This window comes from Lampetra fluviatilis, chromosome 31 (assembly GCF_964198595.1).
Source record: "Lampetra fluviatilis chromosome 31, kcLamFluv1.1, whole genome shotgun sequence".
Lineage (NCBI taxonomy): Eukaryota > Metazoa > Chordata > Hyperoartia > Petromyzontiformes > Petromyzontidae > Lampetra > Lampetra fluviatilis.
Window position 1 is genome coordinate 5865609 of NC_136305.1, and position 24865 is coordinate 5890473.

Below are 24865 nucleotides of genomic sequence, written 5' to 3' on the forward strand. Positions count from 1 at the left end.
GCGTGCGTTTGATACCGGGATCCGTAGAAGTTGCAGCTTGCAGAATCTGCTCCCCGCTGGTTGAATCGTGAGCTTCCCTGGGGCAGTGGGGGGTGGGGTGGGCCAGGTACTGATGAGACAATCACAGCAGAGAGGTTGGCGAACATCCGGGACTCTGTCAAATCTCAATCTCTAAAATCTCAATGCGATGCGTGTCGCCAATGCCCCGGTGGTCACGTGGCGGGCGATTTTATAGGGATGAGATTCGTACAACGACATCTTCACACAACCAAATTTTGTGTGCGTGCGTGCATGTGTGTCGTGTCTAGTTTTATTGACCTGACTCGAAAACTGCTTACAATTATAGTTCTTTAACAGTGGATGATTCTGTTACAGATACCCTGTGTCCTGAGCACATGAATATTCTAATGACATTCATGTTCTGATTACAGCCAATGAGATATCTGATAAGAAGAGGAGCCGCTTAAGAAAGTTAATCACACGGCGACCCACTCTGCAGACACTCAAAGACAAAGGCTACATTAAAGGTATTTTCCTTTTTGCACCATACGTAGCCAACCGTGCTATTCCAAGGTGCGGGAAAGGACAACAAACTGAACGCGAAAAGCAGTTATAAAGAAATGAGTTTTTCTATCTATATATTAAAGTGCATAGATCCAGTGGCTTCCTAATATCGGAAGGAAGAGCATTCCAGACGGCCGCAGAAGTTAATCTGAAAGCGCTCGACGCAGTGTTGGCTCACCAAATGCCGCTGATGGCTTAATATCTTTTCAGCCATGATCAATCCACTGCTGGATGAAGGCCTCCCTTCGCTACAACCACCTCTCATGGTTCTGCGATGAAACATTCCACGTAGCACCCGCACGCGAGCTTATTCCATCGCTCCATCTCCTCGGTGGGAGATCCTCATGGACACGTTCCATTCGTTGGCTGCCACTGTATCACAATTATATAGTTCACCGTGCTGGTCAGTGCGAATTAGTGAAGGTGGAGGGAGTCCAGAACCGGTTCAGATGTCACTCGATGCTCAATGTTAGTTGTGGCAGGGGATCCAACTCAGGTCGCACCTCTGATGAGCACGGTTGGCTATGTATGGTGCAAAAGAAGTTCAACATACATCCATACTTTTCGTCTTCCAATGCGGTTTTCTTCTTCTTGCGGCAAATCCTAGCACGTCTGAGTTGGCTTTCATTCAGCTTGTCTGAGACGGGTACATGGGTACAACTTTTCTCCTTCCATCTTCATCTCTTCATTTGTTAACCCAGTCTTGTGACCCCCCCCCCCCCCCGGGATCCATCTTGCCATTCTCACTTCTGGGCAGTGGAGTTTATAAAGTCCGGTCACACTCAGCCCATTCTCATCCCGTCGATCGATCGTGTGTTTGCAGAGCAAGTGTTTGGCTGTCCCCTGGCGTGTTTGTGCGAACGGGAGAACTCCATGGTGCCGTTATTCGTGAGGATGTGCATCGAGGCCATTGAGAGACGAGGTGAGTCGCTCTGGAGAGGAGTGTGGTCTTTTGTGCACAAGCACAGCCATGTTTTTGTTGATCCACTGCTGGATGAGAGTCTGTCCATGCCATGCGAGTCTTGGCGGTGTTATTGGGCTATATTTCACCATGCTGGTCCAGGTCGATTTGGTTCGGGCTTTGAGCATAGACCCAAGATTCAAGTTGCAGCATAACAATAATAACACTGGTCAACACACTTTTTCTGGCATAAGGTATTCCAACGGTTTAAATGTAATTTTGGGGTGCTGATTCCAAATCTGGCATCAGTTTTTGTCTATCACATCAGGTTTTTGAGATATCAAATATTGCATTTTCAATAAAAATTGCAGAAGAAAAATATTAAATATATGTGGATATCTACATAAAATGATATTATAAACACACTATCCTAAAAATACAAAACCATATTTTAACACTAAAGCAGTCACTGACTCGCAACAACTTGCAATCATAAGTGACAGTTAATTTCGGGTAAAATCAATGAAAATGGGGTATGCCGATAGCATAAAAATGAGATGTGATAGAGCAAATCTGAGATCAGATTTGGAATCAGCACCCTGAAATTAGTCTAAAAGAGCTGAAAAAGTCCAGGCCAGAATTTTTTTTTTTTGTTGTTGTTGACCAGTGTAATTGTCGTCGATTAAATTATTTTCTTTCATCGTGGTAAATGTACAGTAGCACCTCCAATGGCTGAAGAGGTTACATTGCATACAATATACACACACGTGTACAATCCACTGCTGGATGAAGGCCCCTCCCCCCTCCGTCTGAGTAATGTAGGTGTTTAGACCGTACTTCATCATGCTGATGAGTGCAGATTGCGAGTGGCAGAACTACTGATATCAATATCACTCGCCATTGATGTTAGCCATGGATTACCACTGCACCACCACATTATGTAAACATTGCCTGTCACTTGACCAACGATTTTTGTCCAGTTTATGAATGGTACAAATGATTCTGCGAGTTAAGACGTCGACAAAGCAGTATCAACTAGAAGAACTAATGAAAACTGTGTGCTTTTTCTGAAGTGACGAATATCACTTGCTATGTGTGTACTGCCATTGTTAGGGTTGGAGATTGACGGTGTGTACAGAGTGAGTGGGAACCAGGCCACGATACAGAAACTCCGCATCATGGTGGATCATGGTAGGTATCAGCACTGGTCAGCATTATCATTTCCCAACCAACCTTGATTAATTTATGAATTCTTCACACATAGTCAGCGAATGACTGTTGTGCCAAACGTGTGACCTCTTGCGGTCAGCGTTCGCATAAACCGCTCTTGGCTGCCATACACCGGCGTCTCGAGTGATTTGTGTGATCCATGGATCACGGTGGGTGGGGGTGGTGGGTGGTGGGCGAGCACGGGGGCGGCACGAATATTTTGAGCGTCATGGTCCTCACTTCGAACGTCAGCCGCCAACTGAAGTGCACAATTTAAACCACTTTCGTATTTAAATAAAGCCACCGTGGTGGACTGCTGTGATGGTCACGGCTGCTATGAAATTACATGAAAACTAACTAACTAACACATTTGGGGGATTCCTTTAACTTCTTATAATCACGTCATTTTTTCTGTCTACGTGTCTTTACCGAAAGACCCAAAGAATAATACAAATATAATTCATTTTTTTTGGTATCGCTTTAAACAACACGTGCACGAGAGGATTAAACTCGGTGCCAAGCTCTAGTGCACACAGCCTTCACTTTACATGTGGGCAGTTTAGATTTAAAGCTTTCGTGACTGCAGGGATTCATCTTCTTGGTTCTTTCGGTGAAGTCACGTAGAATGGAAATAATAAAATAATAAAATAAAAACATAATACAATTTTATTAAAATGTTATTATGTTTTATTTTTATTCAATTTTTATGTTTTATTTTTATTATTTTATTATTTCCATTGTACGTGACTTTACCGAAAGAACCAAGAAGATGTGGGCAGTTGCCACGCCTTTGTTTAACAAACACACACACACTAAATATCACCTTTAAAGTTTAACGATAAACCGTTAGCGTGGAACCCATTATGCATATAACGATTCGATAGCCTGAGAATTAATGATTTTTCTCAACCCAGGGCCACTGCTCGATTCGAGTTTTGATTTAAAAAAAAAGTAGTTGGGAATTTGCCTCTTTTCACCGCAGGAGGCCATCGTCATCCTCTGCAGTCATGAACCTGACTCCCGTGCTTGGCACGCCAGAAGCTGATGTAAAACAAGGTCATGGTCACGATTCCAGGATCATATTTTGTCACGCGGTGGTTAACGTGCCGTTGGCATGGCCCCCAGCGGTAGCGCGTTCAAATCCAGCGGGCCACCCTTATTAATCCTGCGTTGTGTGTATTCACCATAATAATGCTACTCGCAGTCCGCTTCACAGTGGACGTTAAAGATTCTCCCCAACGTCATTCCAAGGGTTACGCCCATTTGTGTGCCCAGCATCAGGGATCAGGGTCCAAATTTGCCAACGTTTGAAATAACACCTGCAAAGGACTGGTCACGGAGTTCTCACCTGGTGAAACAAAATAAACATCGTGGTGAATGTGCCTGTAGTGACTGCAGGGACACACAAAAACGATGACACGTCCAAATGTAAATGAATTAAATCTCTCGCGCACAATTAGATGAATTGTCCGATTAACCAACATAAAATCACAGAGGCAGGAACAGACAACTGTCATAGAAACAAACGAGGGAAACTATATTCCACCAGGCTTACTTAAACTAAACTAAACTTTTTGATTATTTTAAACTATTTTATTTTATCATGTGAGGCCCACTGAGCTATATAGCTCGTATTCAGATGCAGCCTTGGCTACAAATGATAGCTCAACGAAGTGGCTTATCACGTGCAAATTGATAGCAGTAGCCAAATGCTCTGAACGCGTGTTGATTCTAAATGTGGAGGGAAAAACCGCGGGACCCGGTGAAAAGTCCACGTGACCACGGGGCGAGAGACATGCAAACTCCAAATTTCGAGGTGTCAGGATCTGGATCAAATCCACGACCTCCTGTATACCAGGCGAGGTATTTAAACACACGTTGATTTTACTCGTATTGCTGTTCTGCTTTTGAATGCCGAGTAAAGTGCCCCCCCCCCTCCCCACGCCACCAACTCGTTTGTCTCCCTCTCCTCCACCGTCTCGCAGACGAGCACGTGGACCTGGACGACAGCCAATGGGAGGACATCAACGTCATCACGGGCGCTCTCAAGCTCTTCTTCCGCGAACTTCCCGAGCCACTCGTCCCCTACATCTTCTTCGAACAGTTCATCGCCGCCATAAGTAAGCTGTCGTCTCTATAGTAATCGTGCCACTCCACGGTGACTGTAGGTTTGGGTAGGGGGGGGATGCTGGGACGGTGTTACGTGGGCGAGTCGACGGAAAATCTGTGGAAAAACCACAGGTTTGGTTTTTCCCAACTCTCTGTGCACATTGTTATCGCGTGAAATTGTTGTTTTTTCCCCAATGCAGAAGGATTAAATGGTGAGCATTGTAACTGCAGTAAAATAATACCCTTCCGATGTTAGGATGTCAGGAAGCCACTGGAGCTATATGCACTTTTATATTTAGATTGACAACCGATTCCTTGAACTACTTTTTTTAGGTGTTTAGTTTGTTGTCTTTCCCCCGCACCTGATCGTAAATGCGAATCCATGTTCGATAAAACTTTCGACTTTCCACTGCATTTCTATCTCGCAGCGGGGAATGCACATCGCTTGCTGATTTTGGGCTCTTGCTCACTGGCACACCGCACACGGTCAGCTATGTACGGTGCAGATAGGCAAATTGTAGATAAGTTTCCTTTTTATTATCCACAGGAATTAGATTTATTATTATCTGTGACTTCCAATAATCGCACATAAGAGGGTGAATTTGAGCGAGCAGTACAGTGTAGTGTAGTGTATCTCCAGCTGCTTGCGGAGATGACATTTTAAACCTCGTCAAACATCTTCATTTTCTATCACCAACTTCATCGTCCTCATCATAATCTTGAAAAACGTTTTAGCTGATGAATTAACACTTACCGAGCCCAATCCATTGAAAGCACCTTTGACAGTCGTATTGATATCCTTAAGCACCTCCGCAGTAATGTACACACTGCCATTGACCCACACTCTTAGTAATTCCCACTTTTTGGGTCATTTTATAATTTTGGCAGATTTGGGTCACAAGGTCCCAGACACGCGTGAATAATAGGCCGCAATTGCAGTGATATCATAGATCCTTTTAACGTTCACCTCTGAGCAGAAAGGTGCAGTGGTGCACAAGGCATTGGCCATGCGAGGGTGGAATTTAAACCTTTGAGCCTTCGCAATATTCCTAATTGTCAAACGTGCTAACGAATTGGGCTGTCTGCTGCCCCCCCCCCCCCCGTGTACAGCATGAATCAGTTTCGTTTAGTGTCCAGGGCGCCAGACAATGTCTTCGTGGGAGCTGCACTGTACTATCAAGCTGGGTCCTGGGGGCTATCTGCTGTGTTTGGAGTGCTTGTGTGTGCGCGTGTGTTTTGATGTGTGGAGAGTGGGGAGCGGTCGTGCGCCATGGTGGTGAAATGTTAACTACCTCGCCTGGTATGCAGGAGGTTGTGAGTTCGATCCCGATTCTGACGCCTGCTGTGTATTTGCGCTTTGCATGTCTCTGACCGTGGTTGCGTGGGTTTTCTCCGGGTTTGCCCTCCACATTTAGAATCAACGTGCGTTTAGATTATTTGGCTGCTACAAATTCCCACATGATAAGCCACTTTGTTGAGCAATCATTTAAGGTCAGGTCGCATTTGAAAAATAGCTACATAGGTCAGTGGGCCTTACCTCGTAAAATAAAAAAGTTGTTTCGCAAAAGTTTTTTAACCCAGCTACCCGAGTTCGAATCCCAGTCCTGGCCTCCCCCCTAGGTCGACTCAGCCTCAAATTAGCACCAGTGCAGTGTGTAAATATTTTTGCTAGGGAGACCAAGGTTAGAGTGCTAGCCACCCACCCCCTCGTGTGCCGTGTCGGCCTTTACAGGTGTTCGCTAACAGCACTTGTGCCAAAAGTTTTTTAAGGCTATACGGAGGGGATCTTTGTCTTTGTATGGAGAGTGGTGGTGCAGTGGTTAACGCACCGCACTGAATATTACAACACCCGTTCATATCCGGATCATGACTAATGCCAGTGGCAAGTGATATCCGAAACTAGTCCTGGATCTCCACTAGGTCGATGCAGCCATAAATGGGTACCTGGTACGGCATGTAAACATCAGCACTGAGGAGACAAAGGTAGTTGGGTGGGATGTTGGCCATGCTATATCCCCACATGAGTTGGTCTGGCCTTGATAGGTGCTCACTAACACCATTTACTGTCAGTCTTGGCAGAGGTGGGATATCCACACTTTACTACCATCACATGCAACCTAACGATTGACTGTGGTGAAGGCATTTCCACTGCTGGCTGGATAAAGGTGGATGAGGTTTTAATTAATTTTGCCATTGTTGTTTCAACTGCTCGACCGGGAGATCGAATGGAACCCGCGACCTCTGGATTGCAAGCTCAGTTGTTTAACCTTTACACCACGGCAACATCCAGAGTGAAAAGCCCCGCTCTTTCAGATAACTGATGTGTGGCAGTGCCTCCGTTTTCCTTCAGGCACCTGCTGTGGTACAAGCTGCCTTTTACTCTTGTGGGCGTTATGGAAAGCGAGGCACACACCTCAGGTCTGGTTTTAAACCACTGCCTTAGCATAGAAGATCACAAGTTGAGATGTTTTTGCTTTGTTGTTGTTGGTGGTGGCTGCGGGGCATACAACAGCTGTGGGACATTTCTACAAAGTTAATAAGCCACTTTGCTTTGTTGTTTGATCGAACATGAGAGACAATGATATGCCCCACAACTTGGAATGTCAGTTGGCCCATGGCTCCATATTGATCTCGCCAACATTTCTAAGAAATGGCTGCAAGTAGCATTTTTCTCTCCGGGGTAAATAATTCATGGCTGTTCTGACCAGTGGCTTCCCTTGGTGTATCGACTGCTCTATGAAGTACGTTAAGCCAAGGCCATTCAGATTTCTCAATGTTCATATTTAAAGCGTGATACATGTTTTGTTTTTCAGAAATCTTCGAATACCATAACCGGGTGAAATGCATGAAGGATCTCATCAATATTCTTCCATTGCCAAACCATAACACCATGAAGTTTCTCATCAGGCATCTAAAGACGTAAGTGTAAACTCCAAGCACCTCCGATTAGCATGGTTGGCTACATAGGGTGCGAAAAAAGTTCTTAATACATACAAGCTGAAGTGGCTGTTGTATTAATAGCCATGCTTCAAAGTGAATTTTTCCTCCAACTCTGAGTTTTGTTTAACACCAGCATATATTTTAAATAGTTTTTTTACTTTATAGTAAAAATTAGATCGGCTTATAGATGAGATAAAAAACTATATCCATTTAAATTAAGATGCAATATTTTATTTGATATCATAATTCACGCAAGATGCATTGAAAGTTGACATTGAAGAAGCTGCCATTGTGTGGAGCAGAAACGTAGGACGTTGCCATGAAGAACACGTGGTACAACCCGAAGACACATCAAAGAGATACGCAGCACAATCTCCCGGACATCTGTGAAAAGAGCTCTCTTGCTCATCGGATTCCTCCAGTATAAATCTCGTGATTCTGATCCTAACAATCGGCAACGATGCTTTCGCAGTGGCGCAAGGAGACATTTCCCACGCGCCCCCTGCGAGATTTCACCACAGAGACGTTCTCCCCGTGTCTGCGCAGGGTGGTGGCGCACGGGGAGAAGAACCGCATGACCATGCAGAACATGGCCATCGTGTTTGCGCCCACGCTGCTTCGGCCCGAGGTGGACCCGGGGAACATGGCCGTGCACATGGTCTACCAGAACCAGATCGTGGATCTCATCCTCGGGGAGTGCGACAACATCTTCGGGACGGACTGAGTGCGAGCCGGCTCGCAAACCCCTCTGGGCCCCCGACGACTGCGCGTGGGGCGAGAGAGAAGCGTCTTCAGCGAGCGCCAGCTTTGCTATAAACAAAATGCGTCAATTCATGAAACATTGGCACATAAACGTTTTTTTTTTATTGTTAATGCCTGCGCTGCCTGTGTTTAAAAACAAATGCAGAAGACTTGAGGATTTAAGAATAAGGGTTTGCTTTTTTAGGGAGCTTCAGCGCCTCGGCAGGCAACTCAAAAGAGACTTGCATCGCATTTCATCTCAAACATTTCGCAATGCCCTGCTGCAACCTCGGCAAGGGAAGCCCCCCCAGTGGTAGCTTGTCCCTGTACGGTACTCTGTGTACGCGGCACCGGCCTGCAATCCGCATTTACAGATACATCCTTCTGTGTGTTTTTCACGTGTGTGTATTATAGTAGAGACCGAGTTGCATTGGCGGAGAGCAATGCCGATCGACGTTGATCAGTCCGGTGTACAGAAATCGCCACGTTGTACGCATGAATCACACCAGGGATAAGGAAAAGCATGCAAGCTGACGAGTTTGTATATATTACTGAAATCTTCTAGTGTTCTAGAAGAGTGCCAGCATTCATCCAGTCACAGCATTCCTGGTGTGTGTGCGCGCGTGTCGTCGGTTTTGTCTTGCTCTACGAGAGTTGCATTTCTACACAGAAGTCTGCATGTTGCACATTTTTCAGATATGCCTGTGACCAAATTCCCCGGAATGTGTGCCTGATCTTGTCAGGTCTATGGTAAGCTGAGCAAAGCTTGAGTTTGGGATAATGCTTGGACAAAGTGACCATCAAACATGAACCATGCGTTTTAGGACGCTGTGGGGCTAGGTTGTGAGCAGAGGGCAGTGCAGCAATATGCACTGGTGTACTGCATTACTGCACTGTAACGTCTTATGCTTTCACAATCCATACCCCGAGTGGTGAAGTATGGTCAATTAAGCCCCTCCATAGCGGTGGGATTGACAAAAGGGCTGTACATATGCATTAACTATGCTTAAGGAAATTCGCCTGGGTGGTGTAATGGTGAGTGGGGTTCGTTATCATTAGCTTGTAAGTTTTGAGTCCAGGTCAGGGGAGGGTGGGGGGGGAGCGGGGTGGGGGTATGGATAAAATGGTTACCACTGTGGCAAATCGGCAGTGCATGCAAAGATGTATTTATTATTACACTCAAATACAATCATTGAATTGCGCATGGTAAAAATTGTTTATAATGTATGAAAACGATATGCTAACTTGAGACTTAAACCTAATGAGAATGTACAAACGAGACTTGGTAATGCATAGATGGTCAAAATGAGACGGAAACAATTGATTTATCAAATGAAATCGCGATCCTGAATTGTGGGAAACATTGAATCAAGTTTGGGGGACGATTCATTACATGCCTGGTGTGTTTGTTTTTATACCTCCCAGAGAAATGTTAAACCTGCCATAGCAATATAGCAGATATAACAGAAATATGGCAGGTATAGAAATATGGAATTCTCACCACTGGCTGATGGTTGTCAACAGGAAATGAGTGCTTACTTTTTGCTCGTTTGAGTAGAAAACGACGGACAATTTGTGTTAGGTAGGGTTTATCCTTTGCTAAGAAGATTCAAAGGTTCGATTAAAAAAAATTCTCAGTATAAGATGTAAAATTCTTGACGAAAACAATGCAGGAAAAGTACCAACCTTAAAACGATTGACTTGATTAAACAGATTTACAATTCCTTTTTGGAGTTTAGCTTTTTTAAAAGTCTTCAAAAAAAGTATATATATAAACGTATTGGAATGTTTATACAGTATTTTGCCATACGTGGTATTATCCCGCAAATTGCATGTATTTAATACTTTGACCTTTCGGTGGACTTCTTTTGTCAGCTAGTGGTCAACTGGTCAACGTCACCGGTCACGGACTTCTTTTCGATTGTATATTTTCATTTGCAACTTTTTGTTGTCGTCGCTGAAGCTTGCTGGGGTTTTATGACCAAATCTGTGCTTTTGTATCCCGAAGCAAAAACTTTGTACATACTACACATGAGCGTCAGATTTTCAAGGACAATTTAGATCTTCTTGGTTCTTTCGGTAAAGTCACGTAGAATGGAAATAATAAAAATAAAACATAATAAAATAATTCTCACTACGTGGGGAAAACAAGCAGGTGGTGTAAATGTGATGCCATTTCCTGCGACGGTATGCATTCTGAGTTATTTGGGAACATTTATTTTCCCCATCAAGTATCGTCGCCTGATTTTCGGATTTTGTTGCATCAATTCAAAAATCGGGAGGACATTCAGCACATACAGTGCCCGGGTATCTGTTGCTTAGCGTGCTTGTAATAATTGCTGCAGTATTTTTCTCACAAGACACATTTACAAGAGTTTATTGCGACAGATTAAAAACAAAATACAGTAACTGGAACATTTGTGAAAGACATTTCTTGTACATTGTCTATAACACTGGTTTTTTTTGTTCACGTTGAAAATGTTAAAGGTGTTAAAACAGAATTCCTGAAATCATTCCTTTTTTCGGTCCTAGGCCATGCGTGTGATTTCTTGGCGTCGTTAACATATTTGAAATTAGCAGTATTTTGCCAGTTTATTAAAGATGTCAACCCAGTCACACTCTGAAGACTCCTGCAGTGTCTGCTATTTCTATGTTGTACAGCCCTCCTATTTAAACACTGGCCTGGCTTGGGGTTTAATACTAAACGTGGAACGTGTTTTGCTCAGGGTTTAAAAAACGTTTCGCTCCCGATGCAAGCATCAATACATTTCAATTCGCATTGTAATAGATTCACATGAACCTTCCAGCCGCTAGAGGCTGCTACATTCAAGATGTAGGAAAAAACTTTATTTAATGAATTGATCCTGAAGTGTGACGATTCATTCACATTCCACCCCTGGTGTTTAGCAATGACGATGCAATTTGTAACACAGATGGCCACGACGCTGAGGTCCGGAGCAAAGCCAGCTGAATGAGGCGGGTCCTTTAATAACATGGTGGGGGCCTTTACCTTCTCTGAACCCTGGAATCAGAAGACATTTTAAAATAAAACAAGTTGATCACTTACATCTTCTGGTCAGAAGACGTTACCGAGCCTCCCACAAGGCAATGTGGGAGGGTGCGTGGCACAGCTTGGCACCAGCCATCATAGAGTGCGGTCGTGTCGCTGAAGTTCTCTGCAGCGCTACGCCTCTGTCTTTAAAAACAACGGTGCTACGCCTCTCTAAATGAAACTCATGCCAACCGCTTGCACGTTCCGAGATTCAGCGGTGAACGGGGGACACCCACCCTGCAACTCGCAGACGTCTCAGAAGGGGAAAGGGTTCCGGGTAGGTGCTGACTCAACGCTGCTGCGAATGTGGCAGTGGGATGGCATTCCAGACGCCGGGCGCGATGGTCCTGGTCCTTGGTATAGAGAGGAGGTTGTGAGTTGAGCTGCGGACAGCACTTGTTGGGCATTTGCACTTTGGAGGCAAGGGTTGATGGTCTACGTAAAATCGTAAAACTGGCAAGTTTCCAGGAGATTGCAAGTACAGCAAATAGATTATCGCTTCCATCTGTGTAGGGCTTTGTTATGCCCTTGTATGCATGGTTATGTCCATGCACCCTGGCTAACTGTGGTAGACCAAAAGCCCCTCCTGTGAAAAAGTCTTCAGTGATGTTGAGGCTTTTTTTGATATTATTACTAACGCAAACGAAGAGTCACTCCGAGGGGGATGCAGAGTCCACTTGTCGCCCGTCCGTTGCAAGTGCAGCTGGTGCCGTAAGCAGCGACAAGTACCGTGGCCGGAGAGTGACCCAGGAGAAAGGGGTTGTGTCCACCTGTGGCGGAAGGGTCAAGACGACCACATCGTTGGGTTAAGCGTTTGTACTCTTTGGTTTTTTCGGTAATGTCACGTAGGTAATTTAAAAATAAATAAATTAAATCACGACGTTTCGGAGGCAACACAAGCTTCCGTCTTCAGGTGGAACCATCACAGAAAAATTACTGTATTAATACAGCAAAATTACTGTTCCACCTGAAGACGGAAGCTTGTGTTGCCTCCGTAACGTCGTGATTTAATTTATTTAAAATGTTTTACCTACGTGACTTTACCAAAAAAAACAAAGTATGAATCCTTGCAGTCACGAAAACTTCACATCTAGAATTAAGCGTTTATGTGTGGCTGCTCACCAAAGGAATCTGAAGGTCCTATGTATGCATGTTGAACTTCTTTTGCACCGTACGTTGCCAACAGTGCTAATCGGAGGTGCGGGAGAAAGGACAAACTAAACACAAAGCAGTTCTAAAGGAATTTGTTTTCAATATATATTTAAAAGTGCATAGCTCCAGTGGCTTCCGAATATCCTAATATTTTCCTGTAGTTACAATGCTCACCATTGGATCCTTTTTCACGGGGAAAACAATATTTTCAATACAGCCCACGATAAGGAAGAGCTTAGCTCTCCCGATACGTTTTCGGGTCGTGCCGAGTATTGTGCGACACTAGGTGTTACGTTTCATGCCACATTCTGGGAACTCGATCGTTCCCAAATAATCTCTCCACCCCCCCCCCCCCCCCGCGGCATGAGAGGGAATTGCAAACCAAAAACACGTGCGAATCGCTCTCCCGAGAATGTTCGTCAAATGTACGACTGCGTAGGATCGCGAGGTTGTGCTGTATCGTCCTCCCGATGCGTTGTCACGAACCGAACGTTCAGTTTCTGAACAAGCTCCCAGCACGTGGGCTGAAACGTGAAAGCCAACGTGAGTTGGTCTGCGATTTCCTCGAGGGACATTTTGGTGACGGTAAACTTTTTGGCGGGGCATGCATTGTGGGGGGCTTTATTGACGGGCAGTAGAGGGCAGCAGTAGCAGCACCAACATCCATTGTACTCTACTGTGCTCCCACACACATGCTCCCTGCCATCACCAACCAGCATGGTTAAGTCTTGTCAAGTAACCCCTACGGTCCAATCGGTGTGGGGCAGGACCTTATCTAGCAGTGGATTGATAAAAGGGGCATCCATGCGTGTACAAAGTTTAGGCCGACCTTCTTGGGGTTCGGCAGTTGGAAGCAAACCCGTGAACACTCGTTTTGTGCGTGGCGGGCACCCGTCGAGGCTCAAGCCTGCTAAGCTTCTGAGATCTGACAAGATCGAGCGCATTCCACGTGATTTGGCCACAGGCATAATCGTACAGAGCGTGTTGTTCGGGCCGGGCGGGTGGTGGCGCACGCCAATAATCCAGCGCCGGTGGAGGCGGGCGGGGTGCGGGTGGATCGCACGGACGTTGCAAAGCTCCCTTTCTCCCACGGGCGTCGAGGTGGCATATACCCCTGGCTCGCCAGGAGAAGGCAGTACAGAAAAACATGTGGACTCAACTCATTGCGACAGTATCGCAGCGTGGGTTTTCTCCGGTTTCCTCCCACGTGTAAATCGCTCATTAATTGCCCGCTAGCAACTGTTGGTGGCGGCTCAACGCGTGGCTGCCTTCCCCGCCTGTATGTGGTGGCGTGGATTTTTCTCCGGGTCCTCCGTTTTTGTTTTACCTCCACATTTATACTCAACGCGCGTTTAGGAGTATTTGGCTGATATACATTTCCACGTGATAAGCTACAAGGTTAAGCTGTCATTTGTGATAGCCACGTCGCTTCTGAAAAATAGCTATATAGCTCAGTGGGCCTTACCTGGTAAAAAAAAAAGTGTTTTCTCTCTCTACGACCTTGAGCGCATACGGTGTGCATTACAAATATAAATTATTACGTGCTGTTGAGGTTGACTATAAAAAAAAAAGTATTTTCTCTCTCTACGAGTTTGAGCGAATACGGTGTGCATTAGAAATATAAATGATTATGTGCTGTTGAGGTTGACTATATTAAACACAAAGGGAAACCAAATACATTTTTTTATAATATTTAGTTGCGCCAGCCTGTGGTCCTTCTGGGGCCATTGCTTTCCAGCAGCGGAGAATGATGGACCAACAACTTTTATTTTATTTGTACGCGGTGAAACAAGCCAAGTCTTATGTAACATATGCGAGCTTTGATCAATTTGTGCCAAAACATATGAAAGCATGACCTCGACTTGACAATATGGATTTATATAGCATCTCAAGATGCTGTACAGAAACAGTGGCCATATTTATTGTCTAGAGGGAGGCAGTCACAGGTCTCTATGCAGGACTGGGACCCTATGTGGGTACATGGGTCTGGATGTGAGGCTATGGATCATAGGTTTAGCTATGGGTCCCTATGTTAGTACATGAGTCTGAGTCTTTATAGGGCATGTGGTTAGACCAGAGGATGCCTTTTGGCGTCCTCTGATCTAACACTGTTTCGAGACTAGGCTAAAAAGAAAGCTGTCTCTGGTGTGGACCAATCACTTTCAAAGACAATGCATATATTATCAGAGTATGTTTTTTGTTTGCATTCTGACCGTAAGTATTGTAATGCAGACATGATTCCTTGTAAAAGGTTTCAGTTTGTGGTTTTAACATCTTAACACCTGTTTTGTTGCCAGAAAAAAAGGGGAAAACCTATTCTCATCGTTTCAACTATTTACGTTTTATTTCCCGTCAACCGTGAGCCGACAAAAACCAACCTTGTCGGAGCGCTGCCGCAGTGAGGCAGGCCTCGCACACAGATATCTCAGCTGCTTCAGCAGCTGCGCGGGTGTCCTGAACAGACACTGAGCTGCGAGGGGGGCAAAAAAAAAACACACACAGCGCACGCACGCGCGCACGCACGCACGTACGCACGCACGTAAGAGACTTGTATACCAGTACAAGCAATTGTAATAGTGCATGTCCCTTTGTAAAGCCACAGCTGGGTGAAGGCTTCCCCGACGCCGTGGGGCTTTTATCGATCACGCTTCACATTGGTCAGCTGCGGGTCGGTGAAGGTGCTGAAGGTCGGAGCGTCCCAGGACAGGTTCAGATATCGCTTGTCGCTTAAGGCTACGATATTTCGACACGGTTATTTTAAGGCGCATTCACAGTCGCGGAGGTGGGAAAAGCAATAATTCGTGGAGATTTTTACGGATTAAGGTGGGCGTAGCACCACTCCCTCCCACCCCACCCCACCCCATCTTCCCTATGTACACTTTGGAAAGAAAAATATAGGAAGCGCCAAATCGAATGTTTCTACAGCTGTTTCATTGACTTCATCCATTATTTAATGGACTTTTAAAAATTTGCTAATGTTCTAATCACCGTGACACCTCCGTGTCAAAATCGTAGCCTCGCCTGTCGCCAGGTGTTATCCGTGGCAGGGAATCACATCAGGGCGCCGGGTTCGTAGCTTAGTGCGCGAACCGCTGTGCCAGTGAGGCAGGCTGGGCACAAAGATTTTGCAGCTGCTTCAGCGGCTGTGTGCGGGTCTTCAGACTGTAGGGGCAAGTGCTCTTCGCGAGTAGCACCTATGAAGGCCGGCACAGCACACGAAGGGGGTGGGTGGCCAGCACCACGCCCGGCCGCCTTTGTCCCCCCAGTGGCGATGCTTAGACACCGCACCAGGTACTCATTTCCACTCCTATTGCATATACACAGTACCCCTCGCCCAACTATTGATATACAGGAATCATCCTGTACTTGCCCTACGACTTAACCGTATACCTATAACAGGTCATCATATCCACAGGTTATCGTCAGCATTACTACACTGCCTTCACTTAACTCATTTGTACAGACATTCTTCATTTATTTTTAGGCCTTAATTCCTCCTATTAGGTGTTCGGGAGAGTACTCTCTCGAGTGGGGGCCCTTCCCACAGCAGTGACGGCGTGAAGCGCAGCAAATTGCAGGGGATGCGCCTTTACCCTCAACACACAGTGTGCTGTGAAGCAAGGCGGGGTGACCTTACCGGGGTGACCTTACCGGGGTGACCTTACCGGGGAAGATCTCGGGGTAGACCAGGGCGTCGGGGCAGAGCGGGTAGCATCCGCAGTGTGCCGCTTCAAGCCTGCGGATACCACACTCACAAATTGAACGACAACACTCTCACCGACTCCTGGGCTACAATTACACGGTGGCATTTTCCCCGATTCATCCACCACCTCCATGCCTCTGCCTGTAGCCCTATCTACACCTCTGCCTATCTCGCGAGTCACTTTTATTCCTCTCAATGCATTGCCACTGCTGCCCTACATTTAGCCGCCATTAGGGATGTGTTCCAGATATTCGGATTAAACTGGGGGTGGAAAAATACAAAAAAATCGGGCTTAGGTACAAGGTTTTGGATGATTCAAGATGCCTGGCCAGCGTGTACAATAGTTGGTCAAAGAAACACTCGGTTACAGGGCTCTCTCTTGAGCTTCATGCGGTGGGAGGCCCTTTGCACCAGGCCAGCGGTTGGTGAGAGCAAGACTTTGGCAGAGCCATCCCGTACTGGACGTCGGTAAAAAAGAGCTTCACAGCTCATCGGATTCCTCCGGCCTAAATAAATGATTCTAAATGCAAATTCCGACCTCTACCACGAAAGAGATAGATCACGAAAAAAAACCCAAAGAAGAATAAAAAAAAAAGGAAAAAACGAGACTTGCATGGCAACGCCGAAGAACTCGTGTTTGGCAGTGGAGATGGCGACATCCGCCGCCGCGAGGACTCCGTAGTAGTCCTCCCGGCTCGCCTGGAAGCCCCAGTGGAGGATCTCGTCCGCCAGCCGCCTGCGAGCCTCCTCAAAAACAGCTGACGGGGGAGGAGACACGAAAAAAAAACCGCAAAAAAAAAACACGCGCACACCGTCACGGGAGTTGTCGCTCGCACGAGAAAACAAAAGGCTCGGCCGTCACCGGCGGCTTCGGGAGAGAGAGCGCCTTCGTCCAGCAGTGGATTGATCGTGGTCAACGACGGCGGCGGCGGCGACAAAACGATTGAAGTTATTTACACAATTGGAACCTCATTTGCCAGTAAAAAATATGAGAATTGTTTTTTTACCCTTCTATCTGGCAACAAAACTGACACCTTTTTTTACAAGGAGTCATGTTTGCATAGACCACAATACCTGCAGCCGTAATGCAAAAAAAAACATAACTCTGATATTATGGCTGCAGGTATTGTGGTCTATGCAAACATGACTCCTTGTAAAAAAGGTGTCAGTTTTGTTGCCAGATAGAAGGGTAAAAAACCAATTCTCAACGATTGAAGTTGTCGCTTGCCGCGCTAAAGAAGCCCGCCGCACAGTAACGCGTACCGCAGAGGGTGTACGCCATGTGCACATCCGCTGTGTGAATTCGACTGCTGGATGAAGGGCTGCCCCACACAGTGTGTTGGCCATGGGGGCTTGTTTGACCATACTTCACCAGCCTGGCCAGTGCGGAGGTGGTCAAGGCGGAATGATTAAAATGTAAAATGTTTTAAATACAATCAGGGGCTAGGGTTTTATCACGTGTGAAAGCACACGCAGTGGCAAGAATGGGTACGGTTGTGGGGGAGGAGGCGGAGTGGGGGGTTGGGAGGTGAGGGGGGGGGGCGCTTCCTTTAGACCTGGACACATTATGCTGGCCTCAGCACAACACAGCGACCCATCCATCCCACTGATATCACGCACAAGTTACAAGCTCGCCACTGCAGTTAGCTTAATCAAAGCAGCTCCACGCCTCATTTCACAACCCGTATCGAGGCCGCCCTTAATGAAGGTGGAATTAAAAGGGGGGGGGGGGGGCGGTGGCGGGGGGGCGGGTGGGTGCGCGATAGCCGACAAGCGTCGGGTAAATGGGATTGCTCCGGTGTTCTGAAACGCCGATGACAGCAGCAGCAGCAGCATCAGCACGCTCCGCAACCACCACGCGCGTGCCCCCCCCCCTCCGCCCACCAGCCCCTTTTCCCCCCCACAATTCTCGTCCCCCCCCCCCCCCGCCACTAACCACCCCACTCTGCCCAGGCCATTTAGCCGGAGCGGCAAAGTTAATGGCAATTCGGAGCTCCGCTTTACTAGCCGACTGGAAAAAAACACACGGGCGGCAGACGACGCGGGGGACTTTTACTCGATAGAACCGGCGAGCGCTGGCGGATGGGGATGGGAGAATTCCGAGAGCTGTGGTGACCGTTTCTCCAACCCAGGTCGTTGTCCAACTGCGTTGGGACGGTGACGAGCGGGGGGGGGGGGGGGGGACTTTTATTTTATTCTGCGTACCGAAATCGCCTTTTTTGCGAGGGACATTTGTTTTTCGTGCGATGAGCTTAAAAAAAAAGAACGAGGCGCAATGAATCAGAATATGTATTTATGCTGGAGGAATCCGATGAGTTATAAAGCTCTTGTTCACAGATGTCCAGTAGGGGCGGGTAAGAACGTTACAACAAACAACAACAAAAACACGACGGGAGTGCCAAGTACAAGAAAGGTAAACAAATCACTCAAACACAAACAAATACAACACGAAACCATCCGCAACCTATCAGACAAAGTCCACTGAGATGTTAACTTATTTTTCAAACACGACCGGGCCTATCGCATAGGATAGCTCAACAAAGTGGCATATCATTTGGACATTTGTAGCAGCAAAATCATCGAAATGGTCTAAACGTCAATGAAGAGGCGACATGCGACATGCGCAGGTGTGGTTATTTACATGGCACCGTGGTGTAGGTTTCACCCAGAACGGAAACTCTGAACGAGCAGCCCGCTTCCTTCAGCTTGAACAACGTCTCGAAGAAGAGTTCGGGATTCTTATCGTGTTCCCTGCAACAAACAGAAACAATTATAATAAAACACGTTAATTTAAAGAAAAAGAAACCCGTGACCTTATGAAAAAAAAAAATGCGCGCACGCAAAAAAATCACTGCCCATGAAGAACAATAAAGACAAGAGATTTACTTACATTGGAAATAAATCAAAGCTAAATAAACCAAGAGCGAGGAGACATTTTTGCATAGGTTCCTTTCTAAGCATCTGCTGCAAATTAAGCGCTGGCAGTCGTCTGGATGTCCCAGTGACTGCGTGGCTCAGCATCCAAGGGCAGAGAGAATTTCGGGTCCCCTCCCCTCCCCTCCCTGCAACCCCCAAAGGTACTCTCCGCCAACTTCAAACATCCCCATTATTTTCCAAAATGTCCGCCTCATAATTCCTGCCTGCCAGCCTGCCGTATTTACATTACGGGGGCGTGCGTGTAATAATGAGCCCTGCGAAAGGCGGTGTGCAAAACGCTGTAATTCTCCGTCCACCGCAGTGATGGATTCTAATAAGCGCTTTTCCCATCACGGCCTAGGATTACCTTAATTGTAACTTGAAGATTAATTGCTCTGCTGTCCCCCCCCCTCTCTCGCTTTGATCTGCCGGTAATACCTCGCGCGTGTTAATGAGCGTTATTAGGGGGGGGGGGGGGGTGGGGGGTAACTGTTCGTCGGCGTGCGGGATTAGCACCCTTCCCCCGAGTAGTGGCAGCTAGGCAGGTGGGCCCTAAACAGAACTCGTCAGCTTTCCGAAAAAACCGCCTCCATCTCGCGTCCCACGTCGCTGGTCCCTCTCCCGCCGCCGGGTCCACGTTTGAACACGCCTTGCCGTGGGAGCGGCACAAAGCCGCCGCAGATCGCGAAATGTGGTGGGTGCTGCGCGTCCGGGTTCTATGCGACTCTCAAGATGAGACTTTCGCGGTGTGTCTGCCCACTGACGAACTTCCAATTTTACGAGTCCTATAAAAACAAACTTACAGTAGCAGCCCGGTGCGAGAGCACAAACCGCGCCGTGGAGAGGTGGCGGGGGGGGGTACAGAAAACTCCGCGGCAATGAGTCCCGAAACGCTGTGCACCCGAGTTTAGAGGAGGAGGGAGATTGGGCTCCTCCCCCACCCCCATCAACAGCGTCGAGGTCAAAGTCTCGCGTATTTAATCGAATCTCAAAGGTGCAAAATTCCCACGGGGTTTTGTGTGCCGCTCACCCTATTATTCTATGAGTTTCCCCATGAAATTGAGAAGGAATTTTTGCTCCCCGAGTTCCACGTGAGAATTTTCTTCGAAGCCATGCACAAACCTTGTACATCTCAACGTTAATCCTACAAAGTCCCATCACAAGGGAGAAACACAAACAAATAGACATTGTTTTTGTTGTTGCCCGTATTGAAACGGCCTGAAAACTCTCTTTCCCTGTACAAGAATACGGGTAAACCGTATGGGTTGACAGCTATGCATGCACTCTCAGCTTGTCTTTGAACACTGCACAAAGTTAAGGACTGAACTCAGAATTCCTAGAGGCGTGTATATTTTGGGAAGCCCCTCAATGTCATTATTTCTCGTGCACGACATCGCACGGTATCTCCTCGTGTATCTAACCGACGGACGTGGAGAAATGAATGCATCTTGATATTTCTCGAGTGCCGCGAGCACAAGTAATTTTTGGTGAGGATTTAAAAACTCTCCAATACCGTACTCCTCGGGGAAGGCGTATTGCTTCCGTCGGCACAACGTTTGCAAAAAGCTTCTGTGAGGTGGGCTGGGGTGTCTTTCAGGGGTCAGAGAAATCAACGGGCACCACTGAGACCTCCGCGTGTGAATCAGGGCAACTGGGCGTAACTAAATCGGATTCCCAAGCGTGACAAGTTGCTAGTTCTTAGGCCAGTCTAAAATGATTGCACAATTATTATTTTTATTTGCTCTTCATTTGGCTTATATCCAACCGTGAGAAGTAACGGCAGTTTCATATGAAGCGTAAATATGTGCAGCGCATTGGAATGTGTGCTCCTAATAAAGGCATGACGGGTGTCGAAGTGAAAGTGACCTCCGGGGGGAAATTACGTAACACGGCGTTACGATAGCACAGCGATGATAGCACAACAACGATAGCACGATAGCATACTGAGAATAAATTTGGGGGAGAAAAAAAAAAACTTCTATAAATCACAATTAAATACAACTAAAAATGTGTTTTTTTTCTCTAAACAATTATCCCAAGGAGTGTTCGTTCACCTTGACTTTGATCAGAATGAAACTGCCCCGAAGATGAAAACGTTACAAATTATTAGCACGGCAGCTCACGTAAGCCGCCTTTCTTCACAGCTATGCTCCAAAGACCGGTAATAAATCCGCATTAAAGCAAGCGATAAAAAACGGAATGCTAATTGATACCGGTTACACGTTACGTGCCGTGTGCGCCGAGGAAAAGGTGCAAAACTCTGCACCGTGGAGCATCAGGGGATGATGCACCTCGCGCGTCGAACGGCAGGAGAGTGCGCACACCTCACCTAATGAGACTCGTAGCCTCTGGCTTCACCACCGCGCTTGCGCTAAACGGCTGCAAATTGAATTCCATTCGCCCCCCCCCTTCCGCCCCGAGGGTTCCTGCGGTCAGTTGCGGGCTGTGCTCTCTGAAACGCGAGGCAAATTTTTCTCGCTCTTCACCGCGCCCTTTAACCGGCGTACGTTTTAAACCGTTTCTTATTACGCACGCACGTGTTAAACAAAGTGCGCGGCGCGCCGACGCGTGCGTTGTGCCATTCGTTTTACATGCCCATGCGGGGCGCGTTTGTAAATTCTGTAATTAGATATTCGCGGCAGGGGCATTCATTCAGTTTCCTACGTCGTGCATAACAAAACGTAGGTTAACCAGACGCGTCTATTTTATATACAGACATACATATTGTGCATTAACATTACACCGTTTTATACACGCAAACATGGCGTTTGCAAATTCCATAATTCGATATTTGCGACGCGCATTCAGCTAACGACATAGTACGTATGTATGATGAACTTCTTTCGCACCGTATGTAGCCAACCGTGTTAATCGGAGGCGCGAGAAATTGCAGCGTAAGTTAGTAGAGCAGCCAGTTTTTTTGTTGCCTTCTGTAAAATGAACAGACAAAAAAAATCTGCGGCTTTAAAATACACACGTACACATCTTTCTGTTTCTACTTAACACGTGCCATCGGATGGCCGCGGGTACTGCATTAACGGCTCATCTGTATTGCTCAGAATTGACCCCACATGGCCGCGGCATTACAAGTGCAGCTCCTTCTCCCGTGCGCACATTAACGCAAAATAAATCCCTTGGGTCGGCGGCGCTTGCCCCCTCCTCCTCCTCCTCCGCCGCCACCACCACCGTCCTGGCGTGGCCTCCTGCGACGCGTCGCGGCGCAGAGCGATGCTTAACCTCTCCCCACCGGGTGCGCGCGAGCGAGCGTGTATGCGCGCGGCGCGTCGAGAGAGTCATCAGTCCGGTGACCGGGTCACGCGGTCCGTCCCCTGCCTTCCCGGCAGAGTGGAGACGCCACTTCATTTCGCTCCGTACAGCGCGAGAGCACTCTCGCGTTGCGAGACTCGCGAGCGAACTTCCAAAATCGATGGCGTGACGACGGCTTCCTCCGTCGGGCGGGAGATGAGTAGGGACATGGAGGGGGGCCGTGTCCCCCACTCACGCTTCAGCGAGGGACTCCAGAAGCCAAGGGACCGAGCCTGCAGTGTGAATCTCTGTTCCAGTGCCAGACCGGTTTGTTTGTAACGCGGCCGACACGCAACACCGCTGACTGCTTGTGGCAGTCAAGAGGTGTCACGGTGAAAAATTAAATTCTCGCAACGAATCAGGGTCACGACTCGGCCCGTGCGAGCGATCCTTTGCTAACGTTGCAGCGAACGCAACGGTCAAACGTACAATTAATCGCATGAATATATTTTATTTACCGTGGGTGTCAGAATCATTGTTTATCGATAATAATGATAAACAGTTCCTTGGACACTGACGAAGAAAACTGAACAAAAACTGAAAAGTGCGCATAGCAGCACGGAAAGACGCACGTTTGTAATTGTTTCGATAGAAAGAGGACCTGATGGATTTGAGAACATAAGCAAATTAGGTCCATCGTACGGACCGTGATGAAAAGCAAGTTGAGAGGACGTGTCTCTAACAGGGACTATGAGCCGGTGATTGAGACTAACAATAGTGGCAGCTCAAGGAGAAAGAAACACGCTCAAGAGATGACGTGCACGATGGACATGGAGCGATGAAATCAGCTCGTACGCAGGTGCGGGGTGAATCGTCACAATGCAGGGCCGCGAGAGGTGGCGAAGGCATGGGGAGACTTTGATCCAGCAGTGGAGGATTGACCACGGCTGATTTTTGCGATTACATTTTTTCCCTCGTTATCGTGCGGGATACGTTCAGGAGATGCTTGTGAATAGCAAATTTCGCGTATCATGATATTGGCCGACCGATATTGGCCGACCAAAATTGCCTGAAATAAATACGTAAGTAAGCTTGACATGAAAATTATCTCATCACTTTATTTTTCTCTGTCTCTCGATGCAGTCAAGTAGAGTTCCATATGAGTTTGCGGATGGCCAAAATCGCAGATGGCCAAAATCGCAGATAGCCAAAATTGCGAGTGGCCAAATTCACGGATAGCCAAAATCGCGGGTAGCAAAAATCGCGAATGGCCAAAATTGCGAATGGCCAAATTCACGGATAGCCAAAATCGCGGGTAGCCAAAATCGCGAATGGCCAAAATTGCGAATGGCCAAATTCGCGGATAGCCAAAATGGCAAATGGCCAAAATCGCGAACAACGAGTGAATGCCGTATGGTGAAAAGGACAGTCCATGCCGGGCATTTCTGAGTGCCGTCAAAGTGACCTGAACAAACGTAGTCATTGACGTCGCTGGCATGGCCACTTTTACAAGATCTACGAGACAACGACAACCGCCATTCGCCACTAAGTGGCGGTGACGTCACCAGGATGCTTGTGCCAGGCTACGTGCACTTTAAGGCCAAGTGAAGTGTCGAACCGCCCGCTGGCAGGAGGTCACGGAACAGACCCAGGTGCCATGGGTCGATAGACTTGAGGTGACCGGCCGATGCGCCACCTGAGACACACGCCGACTCACTCCCGTATCAGATCAGAAGCGGGCAAAGTGGCAGGCTGGGGGGGAGGGGGGGGAAATAAATAAATAAATACTTCAATATCTGTCGTGGCCACGTGCTCTGCCGAACGACGACGACGCTCCGAGCTGTGGAACCGCCGTTGCGTCGCACCGCTCAGAAACGCTCAATTGGCCAGCGGAGCGGCGCCAGCGCTCCATAAGCCGCCCCGCACATCAACTACACGAGGGGTCCAATGTCCAAATGAGATTATGCCAGCCATGCGAGAATATATGCCGCAGTAAAATCAAATAAAAAATCAAGTAACGGTCGGGCAAAACATGCAAAAAAGCAGATTACTCTGTTTTGTCCATATTCATTTTCCAAATCTTCCGGGACGAGAAAGCCAATTCTGCGGTGTACTTTAACGGCTGGTTGCACTCCGTGTTTTCGCCCCGACATCAAAAGGCCGATTGCAGCGAAATGGAAACGCGGGGACACCGGTGCGATCCGTCCAATCCTGTAATTACCGTTCCGGGCCCGGCGCACAATTGACTTGTCACACACACAAATCTCGCGACAGCGCATCGGGAAGGTGGTGGGGTTGGCAACAAGCGCGGGTTGGAGGGGGCGGGTGTGGG

General features: G+C 47.4%; 2 protein-coding genes across 14 annotated transcripts in view; one reads left to right on the forward strand and one right to left on the reverse strand.

Moving 5' to 3' along the window:
• Nucleotides 1–9542, forward strand: part of LOC144943484 (rho GTPase-activating protein 12-like) — a 46004-nt gene extending 36462 nt beyond the window's left edge. For all 4 annotated transcript variants that reach the window (XM_078870958.1, XM_078870961.1, XM_078870959.1 and 1 more), the window contains 6 exons: nucleotides 432–527; nucleotides 1388–1486; nucleotides 2579–2656; nucleotides 4660–4794; nucleotides 7597–7702; nucleotides 8270–9542. In XM_078870958.1, coding sequence (XP_078727084.1) covers nucleotides 432–527; nucleotides 1388–1486; nucleotides 2579–2656; nucleotides 4660–4794; nucleotides 7597–7702; nucleotides 8270–8447 — 692 coding nt within the window. In that variant the 3' untranslated portion in view covers nucleotides 8448–9542. The remainder of the gene's footprint in view (nucleotides 1–431; nucleotides 528–1387; nucleotides 1487–2578; nucleotides 2657–4659; nucleotides 4795–7596; nucleotides 7703–8269) is intronic.
• A 1187-nt stretch (nucleotides 9543–10729) lies between these two features.
• QTMAN (queuosine-tRNA mannosyltransferase) overlaps nucleotides 10730–24865 on the reverse strand; it is a 29461-nt gene continuing 15325 nt past the window's right edge. For 7 of the 10 annotated variants that reach the window (XM_078870968.1, XM_078870966.1, XM_078870967.1 and 4 more), the window contains 6 exons: nucleotides 19013–19122; nucleotides 16985–17129; nucleotides 16334–16404; nucleotides 15047–15138; nucleotides 12639–12750; nucleotides 10730–12286 (listed from right to left, as the gene is read on the reverse strand). In XM_078870968.1, the coding sequence (XP_078727094.1) occupies nucleotides 12150–12286; nucleotides 12639–12750; nucleotides 15047–15138; nucleotides 16334–16404; nucleotides 16985–17129; nucleotides 19013–19122 (667 nt within the window). In that variant the 3' untranslated portion in view covers nucleotides 10730–12149. The remainder of the gene's footprint in view (nucleotides 12287–12638; nucleotides 12751–15046; nucleotides 15139–16333; nucleotides 16405–16984; nucleotides 17130–19012; nucleotides 19123–24865) is intronic. The other 3 variants (XM_078870969.1, XM_078870972.1, XM_078870970.1) reach the window with 2 other exon arrangements.